At 41.9% G+C, this 23,340-nt stretch overlaps 1 protein-coding gene across 1 annotated transcript in view; it reads left to right on the top strand.

The window, feature by feature from the left end:
• CNIH2 (cornichon family AMPA receptor auxiliary protein 2) overlaps nt 1–23,340 on the top strand; it is a 774,677-nt gene that overhangs the window by 467,709 nt on the left and 283,628 nt on the right. The window contains exon 3 of the mRNA XM_085625735.1: nt 1,412–1,459. Coding sequence (XP_085481861.1) covers nt 1,412–1,459 — 48 coding nt within the window. The remainder of the gene's footprint in view (nt 1–1,411; nt 1,460–23,340) is intronic.

Genomic DNA, 23,340 nt, shown 5'->3' with positions numbered 1-23,340 from the left:
ATTGATGACCCAAAGGGGGATTTGTGGGTATAATTTGCGGGGACGTCAGATGGAAATCTTCCATTTAAGATAATACCATCCCCGATCGCTAGTTCTTTTAACAAGATCTTCCCCCTTTTATTTGTCCTTAAGTTTTCAGGGAAGAGCGTCTGGGGGATGCAATGTGCTTCCTCCTTAGCTTTATCCCTGAAGAGTTTTAGACTAGCGTTTGAAACTTTACAATTCAAATCACCGATAAGCAAGATTACAGGAAAAGGAGGTGAATTTTTTATCTTATCCATATACTGGAGAACCCGCTGCAATTTATCATTAAAACATTCCTCAGGCGGAATATACACATTGAAAATTACCATGGGGTATTTTACATTGTCATGGAACATATTTTCTAATGTTATTGTGTGGAAAAGTCTACTGGAGTCAATATAATGGGAAAATCTCCATTGAAACTTATTTGACAGTAAACAGGCGAGCCCCCCCCTAGCATGCCCTTTCTTAGAGGGCGCAGCCGGAACTTCCAAAACATAAAAATCTTTTAAAGGCGTTAACCTATCTATGCACCATGTTTCCTGGATGCACAATATATCAGCCTCCAGAGTGGATAAAAAGGTCATTTTCTCCGGGCTGCTATGGAATCCGGCCGCGTTCCAGGAGATTATGTTTAAGGCTGGGTTAAAGATGGTGGAACAATTTGGGGTTATCCTTATTTTTTGTTGATAATGCGCTTGTAACCTTATGCCCAATCTGCATGACATTTTGCTCGACAGCTTTTCCAGGCGGTGAAATTGCGCCCAGTGATCCTGACGGGCAACCATCCATCCTCTCCCCTCAACCTAGCTTTTTGCTTCCTGGTCTTTCAAATTTCCAAACCTATGTTTTAATTTATTGACAAAACAAGTTTCAGAATGCAAAATGCATTCATCTAAAAAGAAGGGTCTCTTGGAAGCTGCACGCACCCCCCCAAGCTCTGTAGCACCACGTCACCTACTCAGCGTGGTAAGAGTAAACATATCACTTCCGCACTGCATGTACCGGTGCTACAGGCAGGCGCCCGTTGTTGCCTTATGTGTCAGCCTTCTCTGTGGCCCAGTGACAGCCTCGCGCCCACAGTGCTGAAGACAATGCAGGATGCCCTGCAGCGGCGCGCGCAGTGTTGGGCAGCACACAGGCGCGTGGCACGCGGGCGTATGTTCAGCACCTTTAAAGCAACGCACAGGGGGAGGCCCGCGGTTTGTGCGACTCAGGAAAGGACTTTTGTTTCCGTGGCATTAATGATTACAAGCTGTATGTTTGGCTCTCTGATTACCTTCAATTAGTACAATTAAACTGTCAAATTATTTCAGGCAAAAGGAAAGAACAACTGAACTGAAGCGTGGGTCCCTGATCTTTTTCCCTCTCTCTTTTTTTTCCACAGCGGGAGAGGTTGAAAAATGTGGAGCGGATCTGCTGCCTGCTGCGGAAGGTTAGTCTGACTCTACGTTTGTCTTGCCGTCCACGTCTCCTTCACTGCTTTGTGTATCTGTCGAACCGCTCCTCCCCCCCCCCCCCCCCCGTCTCAAACGTCACACTTCTCTCTTATCTACGCCCCTTTCCATTGCTTCCTTTCTATTCTACCTTGGCCCTATCTTCATATTTCCCCGTCTTTCCCTCGACCTCTCTCTTTTCCTGGATTACCAGTTTTTTTCTTTCTGTTTTAGCATTGTCCCTCACCCTCACCCTCTCTTTCATCTGTGCTTCCCCTCCCATTCACTCCCTTCCTGGCTGTCCAATCTCTATTTCTCCTCCCTTACTCATACACATTACCCCATTCTAGCTCTCCTCCACCCTCGACAGTAGGGTTTAACAAAATATTGGTGGAGGCCAGGGCTTATAAACAAAACCTGTTTTATGGGGGGGGGGGAATATGTGAGCAGTCATGTTCCCTCAGGAGGCATTTAGACAAAACATTTGCACCAGTAACAGATTTGTGGAGGAACACCAATTTAGAAAGTGCAGACTGATGGCTGCTGAATAATTCATTACAAAAGGGGAAGCGTGTGTGGCTAATCATCCGATTCTTTTAAAGTGGAATAAAATAGCGCAGCGATTGAAGTGCAAACTGGTGGTGTAGAAGTAAAAACATGAGCAAAAATATTATGCATGAGACAATATGACTGCTGTAATATTGATGTATCATTTAGTAACAAGCTGTAAACCTCACTGTTCTCCTTCATGTGTATCCGCTCAGATGTAAATGCCTCATTTTTCTTCGGCAGCCTCCTGCTCCATCATTTACCCCTTCCGTTTATTCCACCTTTGTGTACTCCCTAAACCTCCCCCTCCCCCCAGAGATTCATCCTATGTTATGCCTCCCTCCCGTCCTGTCTCGTTTTGCTGACCACCCTCAATGTCTTTCTCTCCCTTGTTTGTGAGTTTGCTCTCCTGCCAAGAACAAGTGGCGCTCCCTTGACATGATTGCATCTGATGGCAAGCCTCGAGCTGCCCCAGAGAATAGTCCAGTGGGTACCAAGGTCAGAGAGGTGACGTTGAGCCATAGGGCTCGTGGAGTGGGTTTGGCTGAGATGGGAGTTATTTACCGATAATCACGTGGAGGGCAGTATAGTAGAAAACAAAGCCCTCCAGTTCTAAACCCTTGTGTAAGGTGCATAAGTGCAACTTTTTCATACGCCGGTGGTGTTCCTGTTGTGGAAATGCCCACTAGAAACTATTGCCAGTCCATACAGCCTTAGTTCTCGGCATCATTGTAATTTCCAATCTGTTAAATAAGTTCATTGGGTTTGGGCTCCATAACAAAACCATTTGGTTTGGGTGCTGGTGCTGCCGCGCTGCTCACTTCCTCCAGGGATTCTTCCAATGCACTGGTTATCCACTAGGTGTGCAGCTCCCAAGGCCATGTGAGACAGATCCAGTTTCTTAAGATTTTTTGCCCATGCATTACCCAAGCCCTACAGTTAGGTGTCGCTGCTCTGCTGGGTTTTCAGTGCTCCCTCACCTATGGCCAGTACTTTTAAACGTTGCAGAAATCCTTCCCTTACCCTTTGGTGTCAAACACTAAAACACTAGCAGGTCAAAAGACAATATTGTAATCATTTGTGTCTTTTATATAACATTTGTTCCTACTTCTCTCATTTCCACGGGCTGGTTGTTTTTAATAACCCATTATTATGGTACTGACTGCATGGTGGATTGAGTATAAGGTCAAGCACTGGACACTGTGAAGTCCAATCAAGTTTCTTTCTTGATTACCAGATCAAAGGGTGCCTTCTCTCATTAGCCATGGTGCCACCCTTTTCTTAACATACTTGTGAAAGGCAACAAAATGTCTTCTTAAGAGGGTCCTAGTCAGGAGGAAAAAGCCACTAAAGGGAGAGAAACCCACCTTGGCAATCTTGATAGCTTTTGATTGAAGATGAATTCGCATTGGAAAGGAAGGCAACACACCTACCCTGATATAGGATTAAAAAAGAGCCTGGCATAGATATTTCAAGAGTAGAATCCAGGCAGCAATCCACCTAAAAAGTAGAGTCAAAATCAAGAGAAAAACAAAAATGGTAGTAAAGTGAGCGATGAAAGTGAAGAGAACAAATGTGCTGTGACACATAAACATTTTATCAATATTTCCTTATATGGTCTGGAGAAGAATTTACATTACAGGAAACAGATTATCTCCATCTGGGATTGGGAAATTCAGGAGCCAATCTGGAAAAGCCTCCATCTCGGAAAGAGTTACATATAAGGTTAGCCACGCCTACATCTTCAGAGATATGGCATGTTGCAGGTATGAGAAAAAGAACCCCACATCTGCCACCCTTCTTCCTATGTGATCTTCACTGCCCAAATTTCCCCCTTCACCCTCTGGGTAACTGATGCAGTGGAAATACCAGTACGGTCTGAGCGTGAAGGCAGAGACATTTCTAGTGGTTTAAAGATGTGTTGCCTTACCAGCCACCAAGCAGCTAGCAGGAATGCACTGCATGCTGCTCATAACTGTAGGTCGCTGCCTCTGAAATCCCTGGCACTAATAAAAGGCTTGGGTGTTTAAGATATTGGTTATACTTGTATGAAGCTCTGTGTTAATATAAGTATGTTTTTGCATCATTATGCCACTTTCATATTATTTGCTATACGTTTCTATCTTTAAATAAACCCTGACATGTCCAGTATAGAGACATGTATGTAGAAAACTGTTACAATGTTTTTTTAAATCATTTTATTTCGCCGTCTTCTTACTGCACAACAATTGTTATCTTTGATGCTACGCACTCCAGTGCCCCTTAGTGGGCGTGGATTGTGCTATTTTAAAAACTGATAAATATATGCAAAATAAAAACGACCCTTGGTTGTGGGAACCTTTTCAAAACCTAAGGGATAGTCTGACCTCTCTCTCAGGAACTTCAGAAATGCTTGCACAAGCTATCAGATGTTAAATTCTTTTTGTTACTATATCTCCTTTCCGTCTTTATTGTATTTTCTTGTTATGTTTGAAGTGTTCTGCTGCCTATGGATTATATACATGCTGTATAAACACGTGTATCCACTGTATAAAGTACAGCGTGTCACAATAATCCACTCATTGAAAATAAGTGAAACAAATTTCCAAACAAAAGATCACTATAAATTCCCATATGATTGAAAATAAAATATGATATTTGTAAATAAAGCATACTTTACTAATGGGGGTAGAAGGCCTCAGAACAATCCCACCAACTATCTTCAGTGGGATAATAGGCAATTTCACTCCCGATTCCCTTAGCCTTTCCTAATTTTCCCCTGGTATTTGACCAGCAAGCTCCTACTCCTTCATGCAGATGAATCTCCACCAGTCCAACCAGTTACCACATATCTTGTAATTTCCCTGGGGCTAGTAGTATTTAGTCTACACCCTGCTGTCATTTCCCTGCATGATCTTTACCCCTCCACCCAGGTAAATACTACACAGGTACGTATATCCAATGGGTATTCACATTTATCACACATCCGTAACCATACAGTACTTTACATAAAAAAATGATATTATTTTAAAGTAATTAAAAAAAAAAAGGTTAAAGAAGTGGGTACAAATATTTGGCGGTAAGGGCAATTTTAGGGTATAGGGGTGCGTAGAGATGAAGTTAGGTAAGGATGATATTAGGGTTTAGGTGTTGGCAGAATAAAAGAGGGGTAAGGGTGATTTCAGGGTGAATGGGTGGGTGGAAGTAAATGGAGGTAAGGGTGATTTTAGAGTTAAGGGGTGCGTAGTGGTAAAGAGATGTAAGATTAATTATAATTTAGAGGTTGGTAGCGGAAACGGAAAATAAGGGTGATTTTAGGGTTAAGCAATTGGTAGAGGTGATTTTAGAGATTGGGGTGGGTAGAGCTAAAGAGGGTAATGATTTTTAGGGTTCAGGAGTGGGTATAGGTAAAGGGAGGTAAGGGTTTTTATGGTTACGGGGCAGGTAGAAGTAAAGGGAGGTAAGGGTGATTTTAAGGTTTGGGAGGGTAGAGGTAAAGGGACATAAGGGTAATTTGAGGATTATGGTGTGGGTAGGGAAGAACCAGAACCTTATGGGCCTGGCGGCGCAGGGTACGCCTTAATCTCCTGGGTTCTCCTGCTTCAGCTAACAGAGACACGGGGACACTCTGTCGGCGTAAAAGATCAGATTTTATTAGCTGCAGCTAGTACAGTTGTCCTAGAAGTACACACGGTATGTTCTCAGGAGACTTTTTATCCTTTTTTCATCACTGGCCTGTTCACCATCAACTTTGAGACGCTCTCTAGATCACCGATCAGAAATTTTATCCCATATATCAGATGTTCGTCATCCATACGACATCGCATTGCGACTCGAATTGAGGGCAACTTTCACAATACCTATAATATCAGAACTATATGGTGAACAGTGAAGGCTTCCATTTGACTAACCCTCGTGGACCCCACTCAGAACAGAATATTCAATTACAAAAATAATTTTTTAAGTGGATTTATACCATACAAAAGATTTTTAAAAAAAACATCCTCTTTCAACTGCGAGCAATCGAACCCCAGACTCTTCTATGAAGATACCATAATTACAGCAGTTTTTTACCTAACTACAGGCCCCTTTGGAAAAACATCCTACAAATCATCAAATCGTTTGGTCTGCCTGTGAATCTATCATTTTTTAAGAATTGTGGCTTTTCCTGACGAAGGCGTACTTTTCGCCGAAACGCGCGTAGAAGACTATTTCTTTCACCACAATAGTATTTCTATTTGTGTATTAATGTTGAAATTTTTAACGGAATCATTGAACTGAATGACCACACATCTTTGATGTGTATTTAATTGTTGACAAAATTGATTATTCATGTGATATTAAGAAATATTATTAATAAATTCCATTGTATAATTTTTAAATTTGTTGTGGCTGCCCTATTTTGACACCTCTCTAGCATCATTACTTTGAATTCATTAATTGCCTAGGAAGTTATTTGCCTTATTGTACATTACCCTGTCCTAGGAATTTTATTTTCCCATACTCAGGGGGTCCGTGTTAATCACATGTTCTCAGGAGACTGCCACTTCACTCCGTGGCGCACAATCTTTTATAGTACATAGGTGACATATACATTAACCAGAAAACACACCTAATACATACATCGAGAACCAATAAGGAAAGTTCGAAAATAAGGCAGAGCCAATAGAGAGAGTTGGAAAACAAAGTATCGAGTAACCCGAAGAAGCCTCTCCTCCAACTGTGTTTGTCGCTCCTCCTTACGGGTTAATTTATTAACGTGTCTGTAGCTGACTCGCAGGTGGCGAGATACATTTGTGTGTTTTGGAGGACAGTTGTGAAACGAGAGAATACGAGCAGAGGACAGCGAAGGCCAGAAGATAAGATAAAGTCAGAAGAGAATAGTGTGAACCAATAGATAGTTGAGACAGGGATTAGGAAAACCAGACAGGGATTAGTGTACTCGGCCAGTCCCTAACACCAGCTTTGTAAACAGAGGCAGAAGGCTATTTTGACACGATGCTGCAGGAAAAGCAGAAAAGACTTTGTTCGTCATGCTGCCTGAGTGAGGGCAACACAAAATGGCGGCGGATTACAAAATGGCGGGTCAATACGATCGAGATCGAAAATCGAATTTCCTCAGACCCTCCTTTTGCCAGAACTCAGGCAATAAAACATGGACTCATGTTAATCTGAGTCGATGTCAATGACCATGAGGTCATCAAGCTGTTGTTGCAACATCATTTTAATATTCTCTGTTCTCTGTGACTTAGGGTTTGGGATGCACATAGTAGCACAAAGATCACAAATGGCAGGGCCACAGTGCATACAGAGACAACAAGAGAAAATGATGGCCAAAACCATTCCAAGGAACGTTAATACCTTCCAGCCCCACTTAGACAGTAGTCCCCTAAAACCATCCCAATAACGGCCAAGCTCCTTCGTCCTGATGAATCGACTCGGAGATTATATGTAATTTAGAGATGGCCTGGTATACTGTCGGAGCATCATCAGGTATATAAATACAGCAACTTGATTTGATCAATTTACAGACTCCACCACGATCTGCAAGAATAACATCTAAGGCAACTCGGTTCTGTAATGTCATAAGACGATCCGCCTGTAGTTCCGCTGTAATGTTACTCAAAGCTCCTACAGTGATGTCTATGGTAATCTCTACAACACGAACCAGTTGTCTCATATTCCTACTGTTTGCCATAGGACCCCAAAAAGGAAGAAATCCTTTTAGGAAGTCTCCTCCCTCTTGTCCTGCTGTGTCTTTGGAATCAATAATTCCTGTGCCATATCTGTTTTTATGAAAATTTGAAGAAGCAGTGTATGTAGGGGGAAGAAGAAAAGCTATATAACAAGTTCCAGAAAAAACAGTCGGTAACCACTTATAGGCTCTATCATGACAGATGAAATACGTGCCCTGAGATGGCACTAACGGCGGCGAATTCTGAGATGAATGGATGTACGTAAGAGAACAAAAGCTTTTTCTCTGTTCGGTGTCAGCAGTCTGGCCATTTATTTGCAAACAGAAATTGCCTTGATGAGGTACAGTCCAAATTGGTGGAGCTTTTCCCTGTTTAACCCTATCACTAAGACTAGTGATATAATGAGTGACGTTCCAATTAGTATATGCTTTTCTCTCATCAACAGAAATTTTACTATTTTCCATGATTTTAGCCATAGCTACCATTCCCTTTATCTATGAACTATGACTGAAATCTGGTCCACCAATATAAAAACTGACAGGTCGTTTGAATTGGCTTTGATAGGCATTAGAGAAAATGACATAATAAGCCCAAGCAGAACCTTCATAAGAGAACGGAAGGACTAAATATGGCATCCCTTTTTCTGTGGTATGAGGCATTAGTCCACACACCCAACAGTCGGTTGTATTAATTACCAATTGGTGTTGGTGTAATAACTGGATAAAGAAATTATTGTAATATTCGGTTCTTCTAACCAGTTCATGTTGAGGAAGTGTATGAAATAGATGTGGAGAGATAGTAGAATAAGAAGGCACAGTGATAGAAGAAGGGACAACTTTTTGCTGCATAGCATGAACAATCCAATCTATACACGCCAATAAAATACACAATAATATGAAAACACATAAGGTTATACCACAACGACTATACATTAATTTACAGTATTTTACTTTCAGCTTATTCTTTTTCTCTCTTATTTCTAATGTAGTCTCCATCTTCTAGGTGGATGCTCACGGCAATCTTCCTCAATCACTTGGTTATGATTATCTGCCGTCCTATGACACTGCACGTCCTGCAGACCTATTGTCACTACTCAGGTCACAACCAAGACTCCTACCGTGACCCTGCAACCGGGATTGAAACTACATGGAAGAGAGAATCTCAAGTTTTCTTCTTTAGTCTAGGTCTTAAATTGTAATGAGCCTTATCAGGTACAGTCTGATCCTGAAACAATGTTCGTGGATTTGTGGTATTCAATCGAAAATGTGGTGGTACAGCTTCGTGGAGAATGTCGTCGTTTTCTTTTTCTGACAGTGTTCCATTCAAGTGTGCATCACTAAAAGGTATAAATCGGGGAACCTTCTCGCTTTCAGAGTCACTTATGCCCTTGCGGACCCACTGATCGAAAGGCAAAGGCAAAGGCACGTTCTTGCAGTGCACACCGGGAATCCAATTCTTCTTTCCTTCAACTTTCACTGCTGTACGAGTTGTTAGGAGCACCTGCCGAGGTTCTCTCCAGCGAGGCTCCAAATTCTTCGTCCTTTGGAAATTCTTCACACAAACCCAGTCACCTGGTTGGATGGAATGACCTGAGTTTGTGGAGGCCTCGGGCAAAGCGCTCTGAGCCTGTTGATGGAGAATACGCAATTTAGTTGTGAGGTCGTGCAGATAATCAATCAACATTGGGTATGGTATATCAGAGTACTTTTTAGGGCGAGGGACTCCCCATTCATTGGCTGGGCGTCCGAAAACTACCTCATAAGGGCTAAGTCCCAAACGAGAATGCACAGCCGTTCTGGTGGATAGAAGAGCCAAAGGTAGGGCATCGGGCCAACTAAGGCCTGTACTGGCTTGTATCTTAGCAAGCTTGAGCATTGGAGTACCATTATAGCACTCCACTAGACCTGCTGACTGTGGATGGTTTGCCGCATGGAACTTTTGCTTGATGCCAAGACCCGCACAAACTTTTTGCATTACTTGGCCCACAAAAATTTACTCCCATTGTCACTCCAGACAATGCGCGGCAACCCAAATCTTGGAAAAAACTCTTTCAGAAGTATTTTGGCTGTGGATAAAGCAGTATTGTCTTTCAGGGGATATGCCTCTATCCATCTGGAAAAGGCACATACCACCACTAGAACATATTTGAGATTGTTGCATCGTTCCATGTGAATGTAATCGATTTGCAACACCTCAAATGGATAGGTTGGAGGAGCAAAATGACCTCCTGGAGTTGGGGTTCCCTTTCCTGGATTGTACAATAAGCAAATAATACAATGTTTCACTACATTTTCTGCACACTGTGGTATTCCTTCATTCTGCCACACTGGAGCCAAAAGCTTGCATATTCCTTTCGCACTTAGGTGAGCTGGACCATGCACCATAGTAACTACAGGTAGTACATAGGCGTCTGGTAACAGCCAACGCTGGTGCTCTGATAATTCTACCCAACAGCCCATCTCATCTAACATTCCTGTACTTGCTTTCCACTCACACAATTCTTTCTCTGTAGCCTCTTCTTGAATTGATTTCACACTTTCTACTGTGTCCTCATACATTCCTCTTTCTCTGACCCAATTTGCAGGGCCCGCAACATACATGCGACTTGTAGCATCTCTGGCTGTATTTTTCGCTACCTCATCCGCAAAAGCATTTCCGCGACCAACATCGTCAGTAGTCTTCTTATGCGCACTACACTTCACAATTGCTATCTGAGTGGGTAAAGCAAGTGACTCAAGAAGGTCAGTCACCAACTGACTATGTTGTATCTTAGTGCCATGGGAAGTAAGGAATCCCATTCCTTTCCACAAACGCCCAAAATTGAACGCCACACCAAAAGCGTACTGGCTATCGGTATACACGTTCACTCTTTTTCCTTTGGATAACACACACGCTCTGGTTAAAGCTATCAGTTCAGCTGCTTGAGCTGAATTATGTCTGATGCGTGCTGTTTCCACGACTGTATGCAAGGTAGTAACATCATAGGCTGAAGTTGTCTCTCCATTAGGAAGCTTAAAACAAGAACCATCTACCCATAGCGTTCCATCCGGATTCACTAATGGCGTATCTGTTAAGTCAATTTTACCTTTTGTCTCTTCCTCAGTACGGAGGAAACAATCATGTTGTTCTTGAATACCTTTCTCTTCTGTTCTGGGAGAGGCAACAAAGTAGCTGGATTTAAAGTGTTACATCGTTTGATGTGTACGTGACTAGCCAAGAGCGTCAGCTCATATCCAGATAAACGAGCACTCGTAAGATGCTGTGTTTTTTTTCTGTTTAGCAAAGTATCCGCTGCATGTGGCACCATAACAATGAGAGTATTATCTAGCACCACTCCAGCCGACTGACGAATGGAAATTGCTGCTGCTTCTGTCGCTTTAAGACAACTAGGTAATGCTTTAGCTACTGGGCCTAACGTAGCCGAAAAATAGGCACATGGTCGCTGTTTATCTCCAAATCGCTGTGTTAAGACTGACAACGCACAACGTTCTCTTTCATGAACATAAACCGTAAAAGGCTTACTGTAATCAGGAGTACCTAGTACAGGAGCAGAACACAGAGCAGCGCGTAAGTAAGTAAAACTCCTCTGACATTTATCAGTCCACGGAAGGGGCTGAGGTGTATCTTTCAAAGTGAGTGCCAACAAAGGTTCGGCCAACAGAGAGAAGTTAGGATCCACTGCCTACAATCGGAAGTAATGCCCAGAAAGGCACGTACCTCCCTTTGTGTGGATGGCACAGACATTTGCGCAATTGCTAGGATACGTTCTGGGGTTAGTCGTCTTCCCTCCTTTGATAAGAGATGACCCAAGTAGGTAACCTCTCGGCGAACATATTGTAGCTTAGAAGGTGAAACCTTATGATTAAGATCGGACAAGTGTCGCAACAATGCAACCGTCACATTCTTACATATATCATCTGAATCAGCAGCGATTAACAAGTCGTCCATGTACTGAATAAGAGCAGCACCAGACGGCAAAGAAAAAGCACCAAGATGACATTTTAGAGCTTGACTATAAATAGAGGAACTTTCACAATATCCTTGAGGTGCGCGCTTGAACCGGAAGCTTCGGCCTCCAAGAGAGAAGCCAAAAATATCCCTACTCTCTTCGGCAATGGGAATACTAAAGAAAACATTTTACTGATCGATAACAGAAAACCAAACCGCTGTAGAAGGTATCATTGTCAACAGTGCAGTGATATCTGGGACAACAGGAAACTGTGGCACAACAATTTTGTTTACCTCCCGAAGCTCAATCACAAAACGATAAACAGGAGGCTGAGAAGGATCAGTGCGTTTAAGAACAGGAAGAATAGGGCTATTACATATGTTACCTCTCGTTTCCTCAACCACATCCTTATGAATCAAATCATGAATGATTTCCAAAAGCGCTCTTTCACCTTCAGTGGAAATTCTATATTGAGGAACGCGTGGCAATTCAGCATTAGGCTTGAGAGTAACAACATAAGGTGGGATCTCAAGACAACCAACATCATTTGGACCCGTAGCCCAAAGCGTTGTAGGAAGAGAGAGTAATTCAGGTGGAAATTGATCTTTAGACAAATACATTGGAGAAGTCAATCTCTGTCCTAAAGTAAGATATACACCAGAAGGAGAACAAGATATTGTGGCATGTATTCTTTTCAGTAGATCCAAGTCCAATAGATTCTCGCCGCAACCATTCGTTAAGAGAAGCGGAGCTTCCAAATCATAAGGGCCAATTGAAATAGGCAAAGGGCAAGAGACCGGATTACAAACTGGGGCACCAGAAAAACCTACAGATACATTCGTTAAGCCAGACAAAGGTGCCACAGGGAGTTTTGAATGAAGGATAGAACTTCTCATCGCACCAGTATCTAAAAGAAATGGCTCTGAAACACCCATTGTAGTGACATTAACATAATGTCCACTCTGATCTACTGGAATCGACACAACTCCCTTACTTTGTCCATGGCTGTCCTAGTTAGCATGAAGACTTTCATTCTCCCCTTCAACATAACAATCCTCATTTTAATACTGTGTAGACCGAGCGTTTTGCTGATCAAAGTAGTTCACGGAATTAGGAGGAGGAAGGGAACGCTGTTCTTGGGTCAACATACCTCGACCTCTACCTCTGTTTACTTACTGGAGGCCACCGCGACCTCGTGGAGCAGATAGTGTGCCATTGCGCTGCAATAAAACCGGACAACTATTCTTAAAATTACCTTTCTCCCTACAATAGGCACATTGATTAGGACCTAACAAAGGTCGCGGAATATATGGCTCAGGCTTTTGATACACCCTCTGAAACTGTGGAGGCTGTTGAAACTGGGGCTAAGCATAACGAGGTGGATAAGCCTGTTGCAAGAGAACCTTAGTTTTCAATTCTTTAGTCTTTTTCTCTTGCTTATCTCTTTCTTCTTTATCTCTATTTTCATAAAATTGAGCAGTAGCCAATATCTGGGCTGAAGAAGAAACAGCCCATGAACTCTCGGAGTCTTTCAACTTATGCGACAGCTCGGGAAGCAGGTTGAATACGAACTTATCTACAAATAATCGCTGTCCACCCTCCGTAGTCATATCCTGACCACTGTGATCAATGAATGTCTCTTCGAAACGAGTGAAGAAATCGGAGACACTCTCATTTTCTCCTGTTTACACGCAGCTTGTTTATCCCAGTTAACTCTCAAGGCAGGCATCATCATTTTCATTAATGTAATAATCCTACCAGGGAGTTCTGAAATCAAAGCATCAGGCTTCGCACCACCCACTTGGTCTCTATCTGCGGCAGTTATAGCATCCCAGTCTCCACCTAATTCTTGGGCATGATTCTCTTTACGAATTCTAGCCCATAACGCTTGTGGGACTACATTCCCCATCAACATGTCAATGTCTGCTAAATTCATAATACAGGCATCAACGGTCTGTGACAATTCTTTATATTAACCTGAAGGGTTCTTACGAGGATCCGGTAGAGACTGTTTAAGAGCCAAAACCTCAGATCTTTTCCAGGGGACATGTACCCATATATGCTGGAAGTGAGCAGGAATAGCTTGATTAGCACCTACTGCTGCAACCTCTTCTCTCCATACTGGAGGAACCTCTCTCATTGGGTAATTTTTCAGTGTCAACCTAACTGAGGGATCGGAGTCAAGAAAAGTCTGTGAGGTAAATAAGGTTCTAAAGGTAACACGTCGCTTTACAGCGTCCTCAACCTTAGAACCCACAATGAGTCCCTTATCAAAATCAGCCTGAACATCTAACAGACCCTGAGGAACCGAACCCAAATCCATATCCTCCCATCCTTTAACGAGAGTATCGCACATGACATTGAAAACATATCTCTGCGTAGGTGCATTCCACTGTGAGAAGGTAGGCATAATGTCAGGCACATTATACTGGGGACCCTTCTCAATCCATTTACGAGCGAGAGAGTCCAACCTTTCTCGTTCTTCGGAAGCTGGGAACTGACTACGAGACTGTCTTCGAGAAAAAGCCGGGGACACATTTAAAGCCTCAAAGAAAGGAGATAAAAGACCAGAGACCGTATCTGTGAGTCGTTTATGCATAGACGGAGAATTGGACATAAGGATAGGGGACAAGGTATTAGGCGAACTAACTGAAGAGGAATCAGTAATTAGTGGGGGAGCAGAGGGCAAAGAAGATGAAGGCAAAGAAGTCGAAGGCAAAGCTGGCAGAGGCGGCAATACTTGAGGGGGCAAATGTGGAAGAGCCGGAGCAAGCGGAGGTGCATCTGGCGGCTGAACAGGCTGTAACAACGGGGGTGCATTAGCACCTTGTACATAGGGCGGAGGCAATCTCAATAAGTGAGACATCAAGGGATCTTACTCTAAATCCTTTCTTCTATGAGAAGGGGATAGCATTTATCTATCGCCATACGATGCTGTCTCTCTGAAATTTCCATCGCATTATCAACTTCATTATCTTCAAATTGCTGAACAGCCTGTATAATTGTCATACCCTGTGTTTTCCTATCTTGTTTTTCTTGCTTAATTTTTCTCTGTTTGGCTTCCTTACGCCAAAGGCGGAATGAGTCAAACATTGCCGGCCGGGCTTTTCTTTTAAATAAAATAGCTTCCAAATTATCTAGTATGTCAGGCTCAAAACTACCATTTTCTGGCCATTTTAAAACACCATCATTCTTCGTGTATCGGATCCATGCCTCGTTAAAGGCAATGGGGCCAACACCATGTTTAGAATAGAGCTCATAAGTGGGAGTTCCAACCGAAGGAATCGGACAAGAGTCCTCCAGCCGGGAATCCCTATTACAACCAAAGCAACAAAGTTTCCTAAACTTAGTCAGACCAGGCATCGTTATTTCACTGGACTGTTCACAAACATCAAGGGGGTTAAATCAATTAACACAGCACAAATGTACTTACCCCTCAGCTTCGGTTATTGCAATACCCGAATCAAAGACCCAAAGAACCTAAGAACCAAAGAACCAAAGGACCAAAGAACCAAAGAACCAATGTGGGAGCAACCCACCAATACTTAACTAAGATGTTTTCTTACACCAACAGAGACCCGTCTATCGTCTCGCCTTACCATACATCACCAAAAAGAGGGCCAAGGCAGGGCGGCAGTCGGGGCAGCAGTCGGCAGTAGCCGTCAGGAAGGAGTAACCACGCTTCAAAAGACCTTCGGACCACTTTCGACATACAGGGGTCGCTTGACGTGGTTCGCGATTCCTCCAGAATTTTCTTGCGGGGTTCCTCACGACCTTCAGGCAGAACCACTACCTCTGAAACCGCCCCACGTTGGGCGCCAGTTGAAGAACCAGAACCTTATGGGCTTGGCGGCGCAGGGTACACCTTAATCTCCTGGGTTCTCCTGCTTCAGCTAACAGAGACCCGGGGACACACTGTCAGCGTAAAAGATCAGATTTTATTAGCTGCAGCTAGTACAGTTGTCCTAGAAGTACACACGGTATGTTCTCAGGAGACTGCCACTTCACTCCGTGGTGCACAATCTTTTATAGTACATTGGTGACATATACATTAACCAGAAAACACACCTAATACATACATCGAGAACCAATAAGGAAAGTTCAAAAATAAGGCAGAGCCAATAGAGAGAGTTGGAAAACAAAGTATCGAGTAACCCGAAGAAGCCTCTCCTCCAACTGTGTTTGTCTCTCCTCCTTACGGGTTAATTTATCAACATGTCTGTAGCTGACTCGCAGGTGGCGAGATACATTTGTGTGTTTTGGAGGACAGTTGTGAAATGAGAGAATATGAGCAGAGGACAGTGAAGGCCAGAAGATAAGATAAAGTCAGAAGAGAATAGTGTGAACCAACAGATAGTTGAGACAGGGATTAGGAAAACCAGACAGGGATTAGTGTACTCGGCCAGTCCCTAACACCAGCTTTGTAAACAGAGGCAGAAGGCTATTTTGACACAATGCTGCAGGAAAAGCAGAAAAGACTTTGTTCGCCGTGCTGCCTGAGTGAGGGCAACACAAAATGGCGGCGGATTACAAAATGGCGGGTCAATACGATCGAGATCGAAAATCGAATTTCCTCAGTAGAAGTAAAGAGAAGTATGATTTTAGGGTTAAGGAGTGGGTAGACGTAAAGGGGGAAGGCCTATTTTAGGTTTCAGGGTTGAGCATAAGCAAAGGGCGGTAAAGGGGCTTTAAAGAAAAGGGGTGGCCGTTACGCCCAGAAAAGGGAAAAAAGTGTGTGTAATGTAATATTTTTTATTGCTTGATTATTTAAAATCATTGCAATTACAACACTTCACATCTCAATCTTAAAAACTAAATTAATCATTACAAAATTAATTACAAGCAAAACATCTTCCCAACACAAAAAATAAGAAACTGTCCCATATAAACAATTTAAAACTTATCAATAAGATCGAATCCAATCACATAACATCAATAATTACAGCGTAATATTGCACATCTTATTTTTTAAGATGACGGCGTGCACAGCATTCTATTTCCTTATACATAATGGGAAGATACTCTAACAAATAACAATTACTTTCAGCTAAAAAGCTTTACACATGTTGTAATTCAAAGTATTAATACCAAGGTGCAAAATTGACTAATACGAAATAGTTTCTAATGTACGTATTCCTGCACAATTTACATTTCTTTTTTTTGATAAATTTTTATTAGGCAACTTCATTACGTACAACATATACAAACCAAGGCTTCAATAAGAATAATATACAATAATACAATACTACAAATAATAGTCTAAGTTTTTAGGTACCTCCCAAAGATAATGGTAAAAGAAAAAGAAAAAAGATGCAAAAGAATATATTCCGAGTAATCAGATCAGCAACAGAGACAACCCAGAATAATCTATACAAACTAAACTAAACTAAAATCTGTTTTTCCAAGTGATAATTGGCATCCAAATCAGAGCGCCCCGTTGTCTAGCCTTTTTGCCTTTAACTGTTTATATTGCCATTTCTTGGTTTGCTATACCCAAAAAGCGAGTCATCCAAACTTGGAAATTAGGAGGATCTATGTCTTTCCATCTAGTGGCTAATATCAGTCTGTATACTGCCATACCCAGAAAAAGACACATCTCTTCCTCCTTAGTATGATTCAAAGTATTGTCATGCCCGATCACAAATAAAGTAGGAGACATCTGTACTTTATGGCAAAAAACCTCTTCCCAAAAATCTGAAATTTTAGTTTTAAGTACTGTCAATTTACTACACTCGGAAAACATGTGTATTAAATGTGCCGGGCCCATCCCACACCGCGGGCATTTATCGTCTGTTCGTTTGCCCCATGTGAACAGTTTTGCGGGTGTAAAATATAAATTATATACAGTCTTATAGAATTGTGCTTTAAGAGTTGTTGTAAGGAAAATCTTATCAGCGAGGGAAAGAATCTTATCTAAATCTACATTTGGATTATTCAATTTAGAAGCCCAGCATGTTTCAGTTCTTTCCATGTCATCTTGACATTGTTCCATCAATAGCCTATATATTGTGCTTATACTGGAGTTTTTCCCCCCTCTGTCAATATTTTCAAGAAGAGGAACAGACTTCTGCGAGATTTGTGCGGCCTTTGCGGATAGAATAGAGTTTATTTGGATATATTTAAAGAGATCAGAAGTCGGAATATTAAATTTAAGTTGTAGATTGAGGAATCTCGAGCTAGATGAGTCATCTAAGAAATCCCCCACAGATAATACCCCAAGAGCCTCCCATCTTTTGGCTATATCGTCATTGATTTGTGCAGAGAAAAGGGAAGAGTGCCATAAGGGTGTATATCTATTTAGTTTTGTAATACCACAATGTTTACAGATTTTTTTCCAAACAGTCCAAGCACTATCTATAATTTTAAATTTCACCTTCTTAAAGTAAGATGGTTCAATTTGTCGTAATAATAATCCTTTTGCATTCTCGCCAACAGCCAACTCATATATAGGTGGGATAAATGTAGTTGCTGTACTATAGGGCCGAGGGCTAGCACTGAGTAACGAGAACATCCCTTGGAGAAGGGAGGTCCAGAGGGATAGAGTTATATTAGGGAGTCCTAGGCCCCCTCTTTGCTGTGGGAGAGATATAAATTTTGAGGATCTTCTGATCTTGCCATATCCCCAGATAAATTTAGAAATTAGTGTTTCAAAGATTTTAATGGTTTTATCCTCAGCTAAGATGGGTATCGCCCGAAATAAGTACAAGATCTTTGGAAAAATGTTCATTTTAACAAAGTTAGTTCTTCCTATAATTGAGAGTTTAAGACTATTAACCCTCAGTAGCTCCTTTTTAATATTGACTAACAAGGGGTCATAGTTGAGTTTGTTGATATTCTCCACCTGTGGGGATATGCAAACACCCAAGTATGTAGCGCTAGGTGTCTTTCGAGGGTCATTAAAAATTGTGTTTTTTGTGCATATAACAGCAGTTTTCCCAGTATTCAGAGAGTATCCTGACATATCTCCAAAAGACCGAGTTGTTTTCTCGATTTCTACTAAAGCCTCATAGGGATCAGGTGTCACAATCGCCACATCATCAGCATAGGCCAATACCTTGGTTTCATAAATGCCTGTTTTGATTGGTGTTATAGCCACATTTGCAAGTAGTTTCTCAATCAAGGGGTTTATATATAGGGCAAATAGTATTGGGGAACAAGGACAACCCTGTCTTGTGCCCCTTTGAATTTTAAATTGTCTCGATTCTAAACCCATCGTCAGAACTTTTGCTACCGGATCTCGATACATGGCTTGTATTGCTTTGATAAGCCCTGGCCCAAAATTATTAGAATCCATTATTGCCCAAAGATATCTCCAGGATACTCGATCAAAGGCCTTCTCGGCATCGAGGAGGATCATGGACATCTGGCCCCCCGTCACTGTCATGATATCAAATAATGAAATCACCCTGCGGGTATGATCCGTGGTTCCCTTATGAGGGATAAATCCATGTTGCCACGGGGAGACCAGATGTTCAACCACCCCCCTAAGCCGATTGGCCAAGACTTTTGCATAGATTTTTGTATCTGAGTTTATTAGCGAAATAGGACGATATGATGTAGTATGTATTGGCGCCTTGCCCTTCTTAAGAAATATCAATATATTAGTCTCTCTCCAAGACTCCGGGGTGGTTCCATTCGTCTGTATCCCTATACAGAGATCCAGAATATAGGGTAGAATTATTGATCCCAAGCTTTTATACAGATCTATAGGGATCTTATCGGGGCCCGCTGCCTTGCCAGGTGCAAGATCTTTTATCGCCATTTGTACCTCCTCTTGGGTAATGTCCTTTTCTAATTCTGCTCTGCTATTTGCATCGAGAATGTTGCTCGGGCCCCAATCAGCTAGTCCCCCTTGTAATTTATCTGTCTCAAGAGAATCTTCATTTTTATACAGATCTTGGTAATATCTCTTGAAGACATCTAATATTTTATCAGATTCCGTATAGGACGTGCCATTTGCGTGAATAATGTTAATTTTGTTAGATGAATGGTTTTGGCGGGTGCGAAGGGCCAGTTGTTTTCCAACCCTCTCCCCGTCTTCGTATAGTTTATTTCGATTAGATTGAAAAATTTCAGCGGCTTTTTGATTAAGTTTGCTATTAATCTCTGTTTTTAGAATTATTAGCTTACGCAGTGAATCTTGACTATTGTCTCCATTATTTATAGTATTTATATGTTCCTGCTCTGCTTTTGCTAAGTCCGACATTAGTTGCTGATCAACCAGGGCTGCCTTTTTCCTCAATTTGGCGACGTAGCTCATAGTTTCGCCCCTGAGAGATGCCTTAAAGCCGTCCCAAACCATATTCCTTGTTGTACTGTATCGGTTACAATCGAAATATCCCTGTACCCAAATCTTGATATGTTCAATATATTCTTTACTTAGCAAAAGTTTTCTATCAAAGGTCCAATTAAATGGGGGTCTATATATTTTAATCGAGTTAATAGTTAAAATGAGCAAAGTATGATCAGACAGTAGTTTAGGGCTTTTGTTAATTTCTACTCCAAGTGACAGCTCGCTGGCTAACCACATATAGTCAATCCGCACATATTTGTTATGAGGACATGAAAAATAGGTGTAACCGGGATCTAGTTGATGTTTTAGAGCCCAAATATCTATTAAACCAAAACTTCCTTTGAGTTGCGAAAGCGCCCTGAAGACATTAGGTTTCCTACCTGTATAGGTTGTCATGTATTGATTATATGGTATTCCTAGATGATTGAAAGAAATATTAAAATCCCCACAAAATATCAACATCTTGGGCCATGTGGCCAGTTCAAGCTCTAACTCTTCAAATATTCGTGAATCGTCTAAATTAGGAGCATAGATCGAGCAAATTGTTATTCCCAAATCTAATTCAATTATAGCCCACCTCCCGAAATCGTCCACTAATTTACGTTTAGCCTGACCCAAAAACCCTCTAGCAAAAATCGCCACCCCGCCAGTTTTAGTAGTCTGAGTAGTATTTGCAAGCAGATTATATCCTGGTATTCTTAATAGATCCCTATCTTTCCATGAAATATGAGTCTCCTGAAAGCATAAGATATCGTAGGGTGTTTGTCTAACAAATTGGTATATGGTGGCTCTTTTACCCCTATCATTCAGCCCTGCCACATTCCAGGTACATATCCTTAACTTCCCCATAATGTACAAAGCTTATTTACAGAGGTACATTCTTCATAACAATAAAAAAATATCATGACCTTTATAACTTTGACAAAACATTGTACGTATGAGGTTGTCTTTTTTCTCGCTGCATATTCCCCCTTGACAGGCCCCATGCCGGCTCCCACCCCAAAAGCCGAACCCCACCCCCCCACCTCCCACCCCACACCCACAGATAGGCAATTAGACTCCATGAGAGTCTGTGTGATGAAGTGCATTGTGAGACCAGTGCTGACGTTTTGCCTTAGTATAAACCATTGGCCAGTATAGAATTAAATATTTCTATTCTTAGTAATCAATATGGCCAATACACAACAATTTACTCAGATTATTATGAGAATCTTGAATAGTGAACAAGGACCAAAATCATAACTACTTTAATCATATACCATCCAAATATTCCTTGGCCTTGATTTCGGATGTGAAAAATGTAACTTCCCCCTTATTAATTATTTTAAGACGAGCAGGGTTGTTTAAATAGGCCATCGCATTTTTGTCCTGAAATGGTTTAATCATTTGACGTAGGCGCCACCTCCTTTCCACCGTAGCATGGCAGAAGTCTGGGCGCACAAAGTAGGAGAAATTACCACTAGTGCGTTTTGCCTCTGGTCTTACTTTATCCGAAATAGCCTGCCAATTTACATTTCAAGGTACTAATGTGCAATTATTGCACCAGCCATCATATCAAAGCACTAAAGTGTGTGTATATATATATTCACTGAAAAAACCATAGGTTTCAGGCACGTTATAGTTAGGAATTAGCGTTTAAAAAACCTTAGAAATTCACTGAAAAAACCATAGGTTTCAGGGGTGTTATAGTTAGCTGGACATTTCACTCGTACAAAACCATTGAAATTCCTCCGTTATAGTTAGTTCTGCTAACTATAACTATAACTCGCGCGCCCGCAATCCACTGCTGCTGATGTCACATATTACATCATTCATGACATGGTCAGTGACATCACTGATGACATCTCAAATGACATCACTGATGACATCACTGGGTGGTATCCAGGGCATGGGGGTAGGTAACAGACCCCTTATGTTAAATATTTAGTGCCCCGAGGAGGTGGCGGTCCCCAAGGCGTGTGGGGGGGCTCAAGCCCCCCACACAGGTTTATTTTTTTTTAAAAGTGAGCCCCCCTCATATATTATCACAAAGCCCCGGGGGTGGCGGACCCTGGGGCTTGGGGGGCCTTTGAGCCCCCCACCTATGTATATTAAAGCCCCGGGGGTGGCGGTCCCCGGGGCTAGGGGGGGAGCTGAGAGCTCCCCCCCACAATTCACTAAAGCCCCGGGGGGTGGCAGTGCCCAGGGCTGGTGGGCCCCTCTAAGCCCCCCATTCAAATATGCATATTGCCCCCAGGACTTGGCCCCCCGGGGGCTAATTAAAAACGAAGCGCGGAAGCCCGCGTTTCTTTTTTTTTTTCACTGCGGGATGCGCGGATCCTAAGCCCATCCCGCGATTTAAAAAAAATATATAATTTTTTTTTGGGCTTGGGGTCCTAGGGGTGTTTCTACCCTGCCCCCTTTTTGCTTTTTTTGCGTTTTTTTCACTGCTTTCTTGTGCCTCTGTTACCAAGGCACAAGATGGCTGCCAACACTTCCTGGTTTGAAGTGTTGGCAGCCAATTAGCATAAAGCTCGTGCTCGGGAGGATCCGCGGCCCTAAATATATCTATCTTTTTACTTTTGAATATCTCAGGAGCTACTGAACGGATTTACACCTTTTAACCAAAAGGAACGAGTGTGAACCAACAGCTACCTCTTTGCCAAATTTGGTGTAATTTCATTCAGCAGTTCCAGCTGTAGCTGCGACTAACGGTCCCTATGGAAAATTGCATGGGGAAAACACGTTTTGGGACCCCTCTTTTTTCTCGGCCCCTGCTTGACGAATCACCCCGAGACTTTCAGGATAGGAGCGAACAGGAGCGGGCCACGAGTTTAGAAAATTTCACGAAGATTCGTCAACCGGCGCCAAAGTTATTCCAAATAGAATGTTGCGGATTTTCCATGGATAATAGGTCCTAACTATAACTACCTACTGGCAAACGCCAGTAGGTTTTACATATATATATATATATATATATATATATATATATATATATATATATATATATATATATATATATATATAGAAAAGCGATAGTATCCCTGCACCTCCACAGCAATGGCGAACAGAGACGCGGACCCAGCGAAATTAGATTAGATGGAGTTTATTGTTCTTTAACCTCGAACCTGACGCGTTTCGGGCTACGAAAGCCCTTGCTCACAAGTCAGTTTGAAGCATGCTCATCATTGTTTTTAAATACTTCACCGTGATTAGAGTGCTGACATCACATGATGTATAAACATAGAAGACACACTGCAAAACGTAACTGTTGTTAATAGTCTGCTTTCTAACATGGACTGCTTAAATGCGTAAATGCTGATTCTGGAGTCAATTCATTAGATAACACAATTGTACAGTACTAATAATGTATATAAATAGTTCTAAAACCTAAAAATAATATTAATAAATAGAGTTTTTATAAAATGTCTATAT

The sequence above is a fragment of the Triturus cristatus genome, chromosome 9 (assembly GCF_964204655.1).
Source record: "Triturus cristatus chromosome 9, aTriCri1.1, whole genome shotgun sequence".
NCBI lineage: Eukaryota > Metazoa > Chordata > Amphibia > Caudata > Salamandridae > Triturus > Triturus cristatus.
The sequence above is the reverse complement of the archived record's forward strand: the minus strand, read 5'-3'. Positions and strand labels throughout refer to the sequence as shown.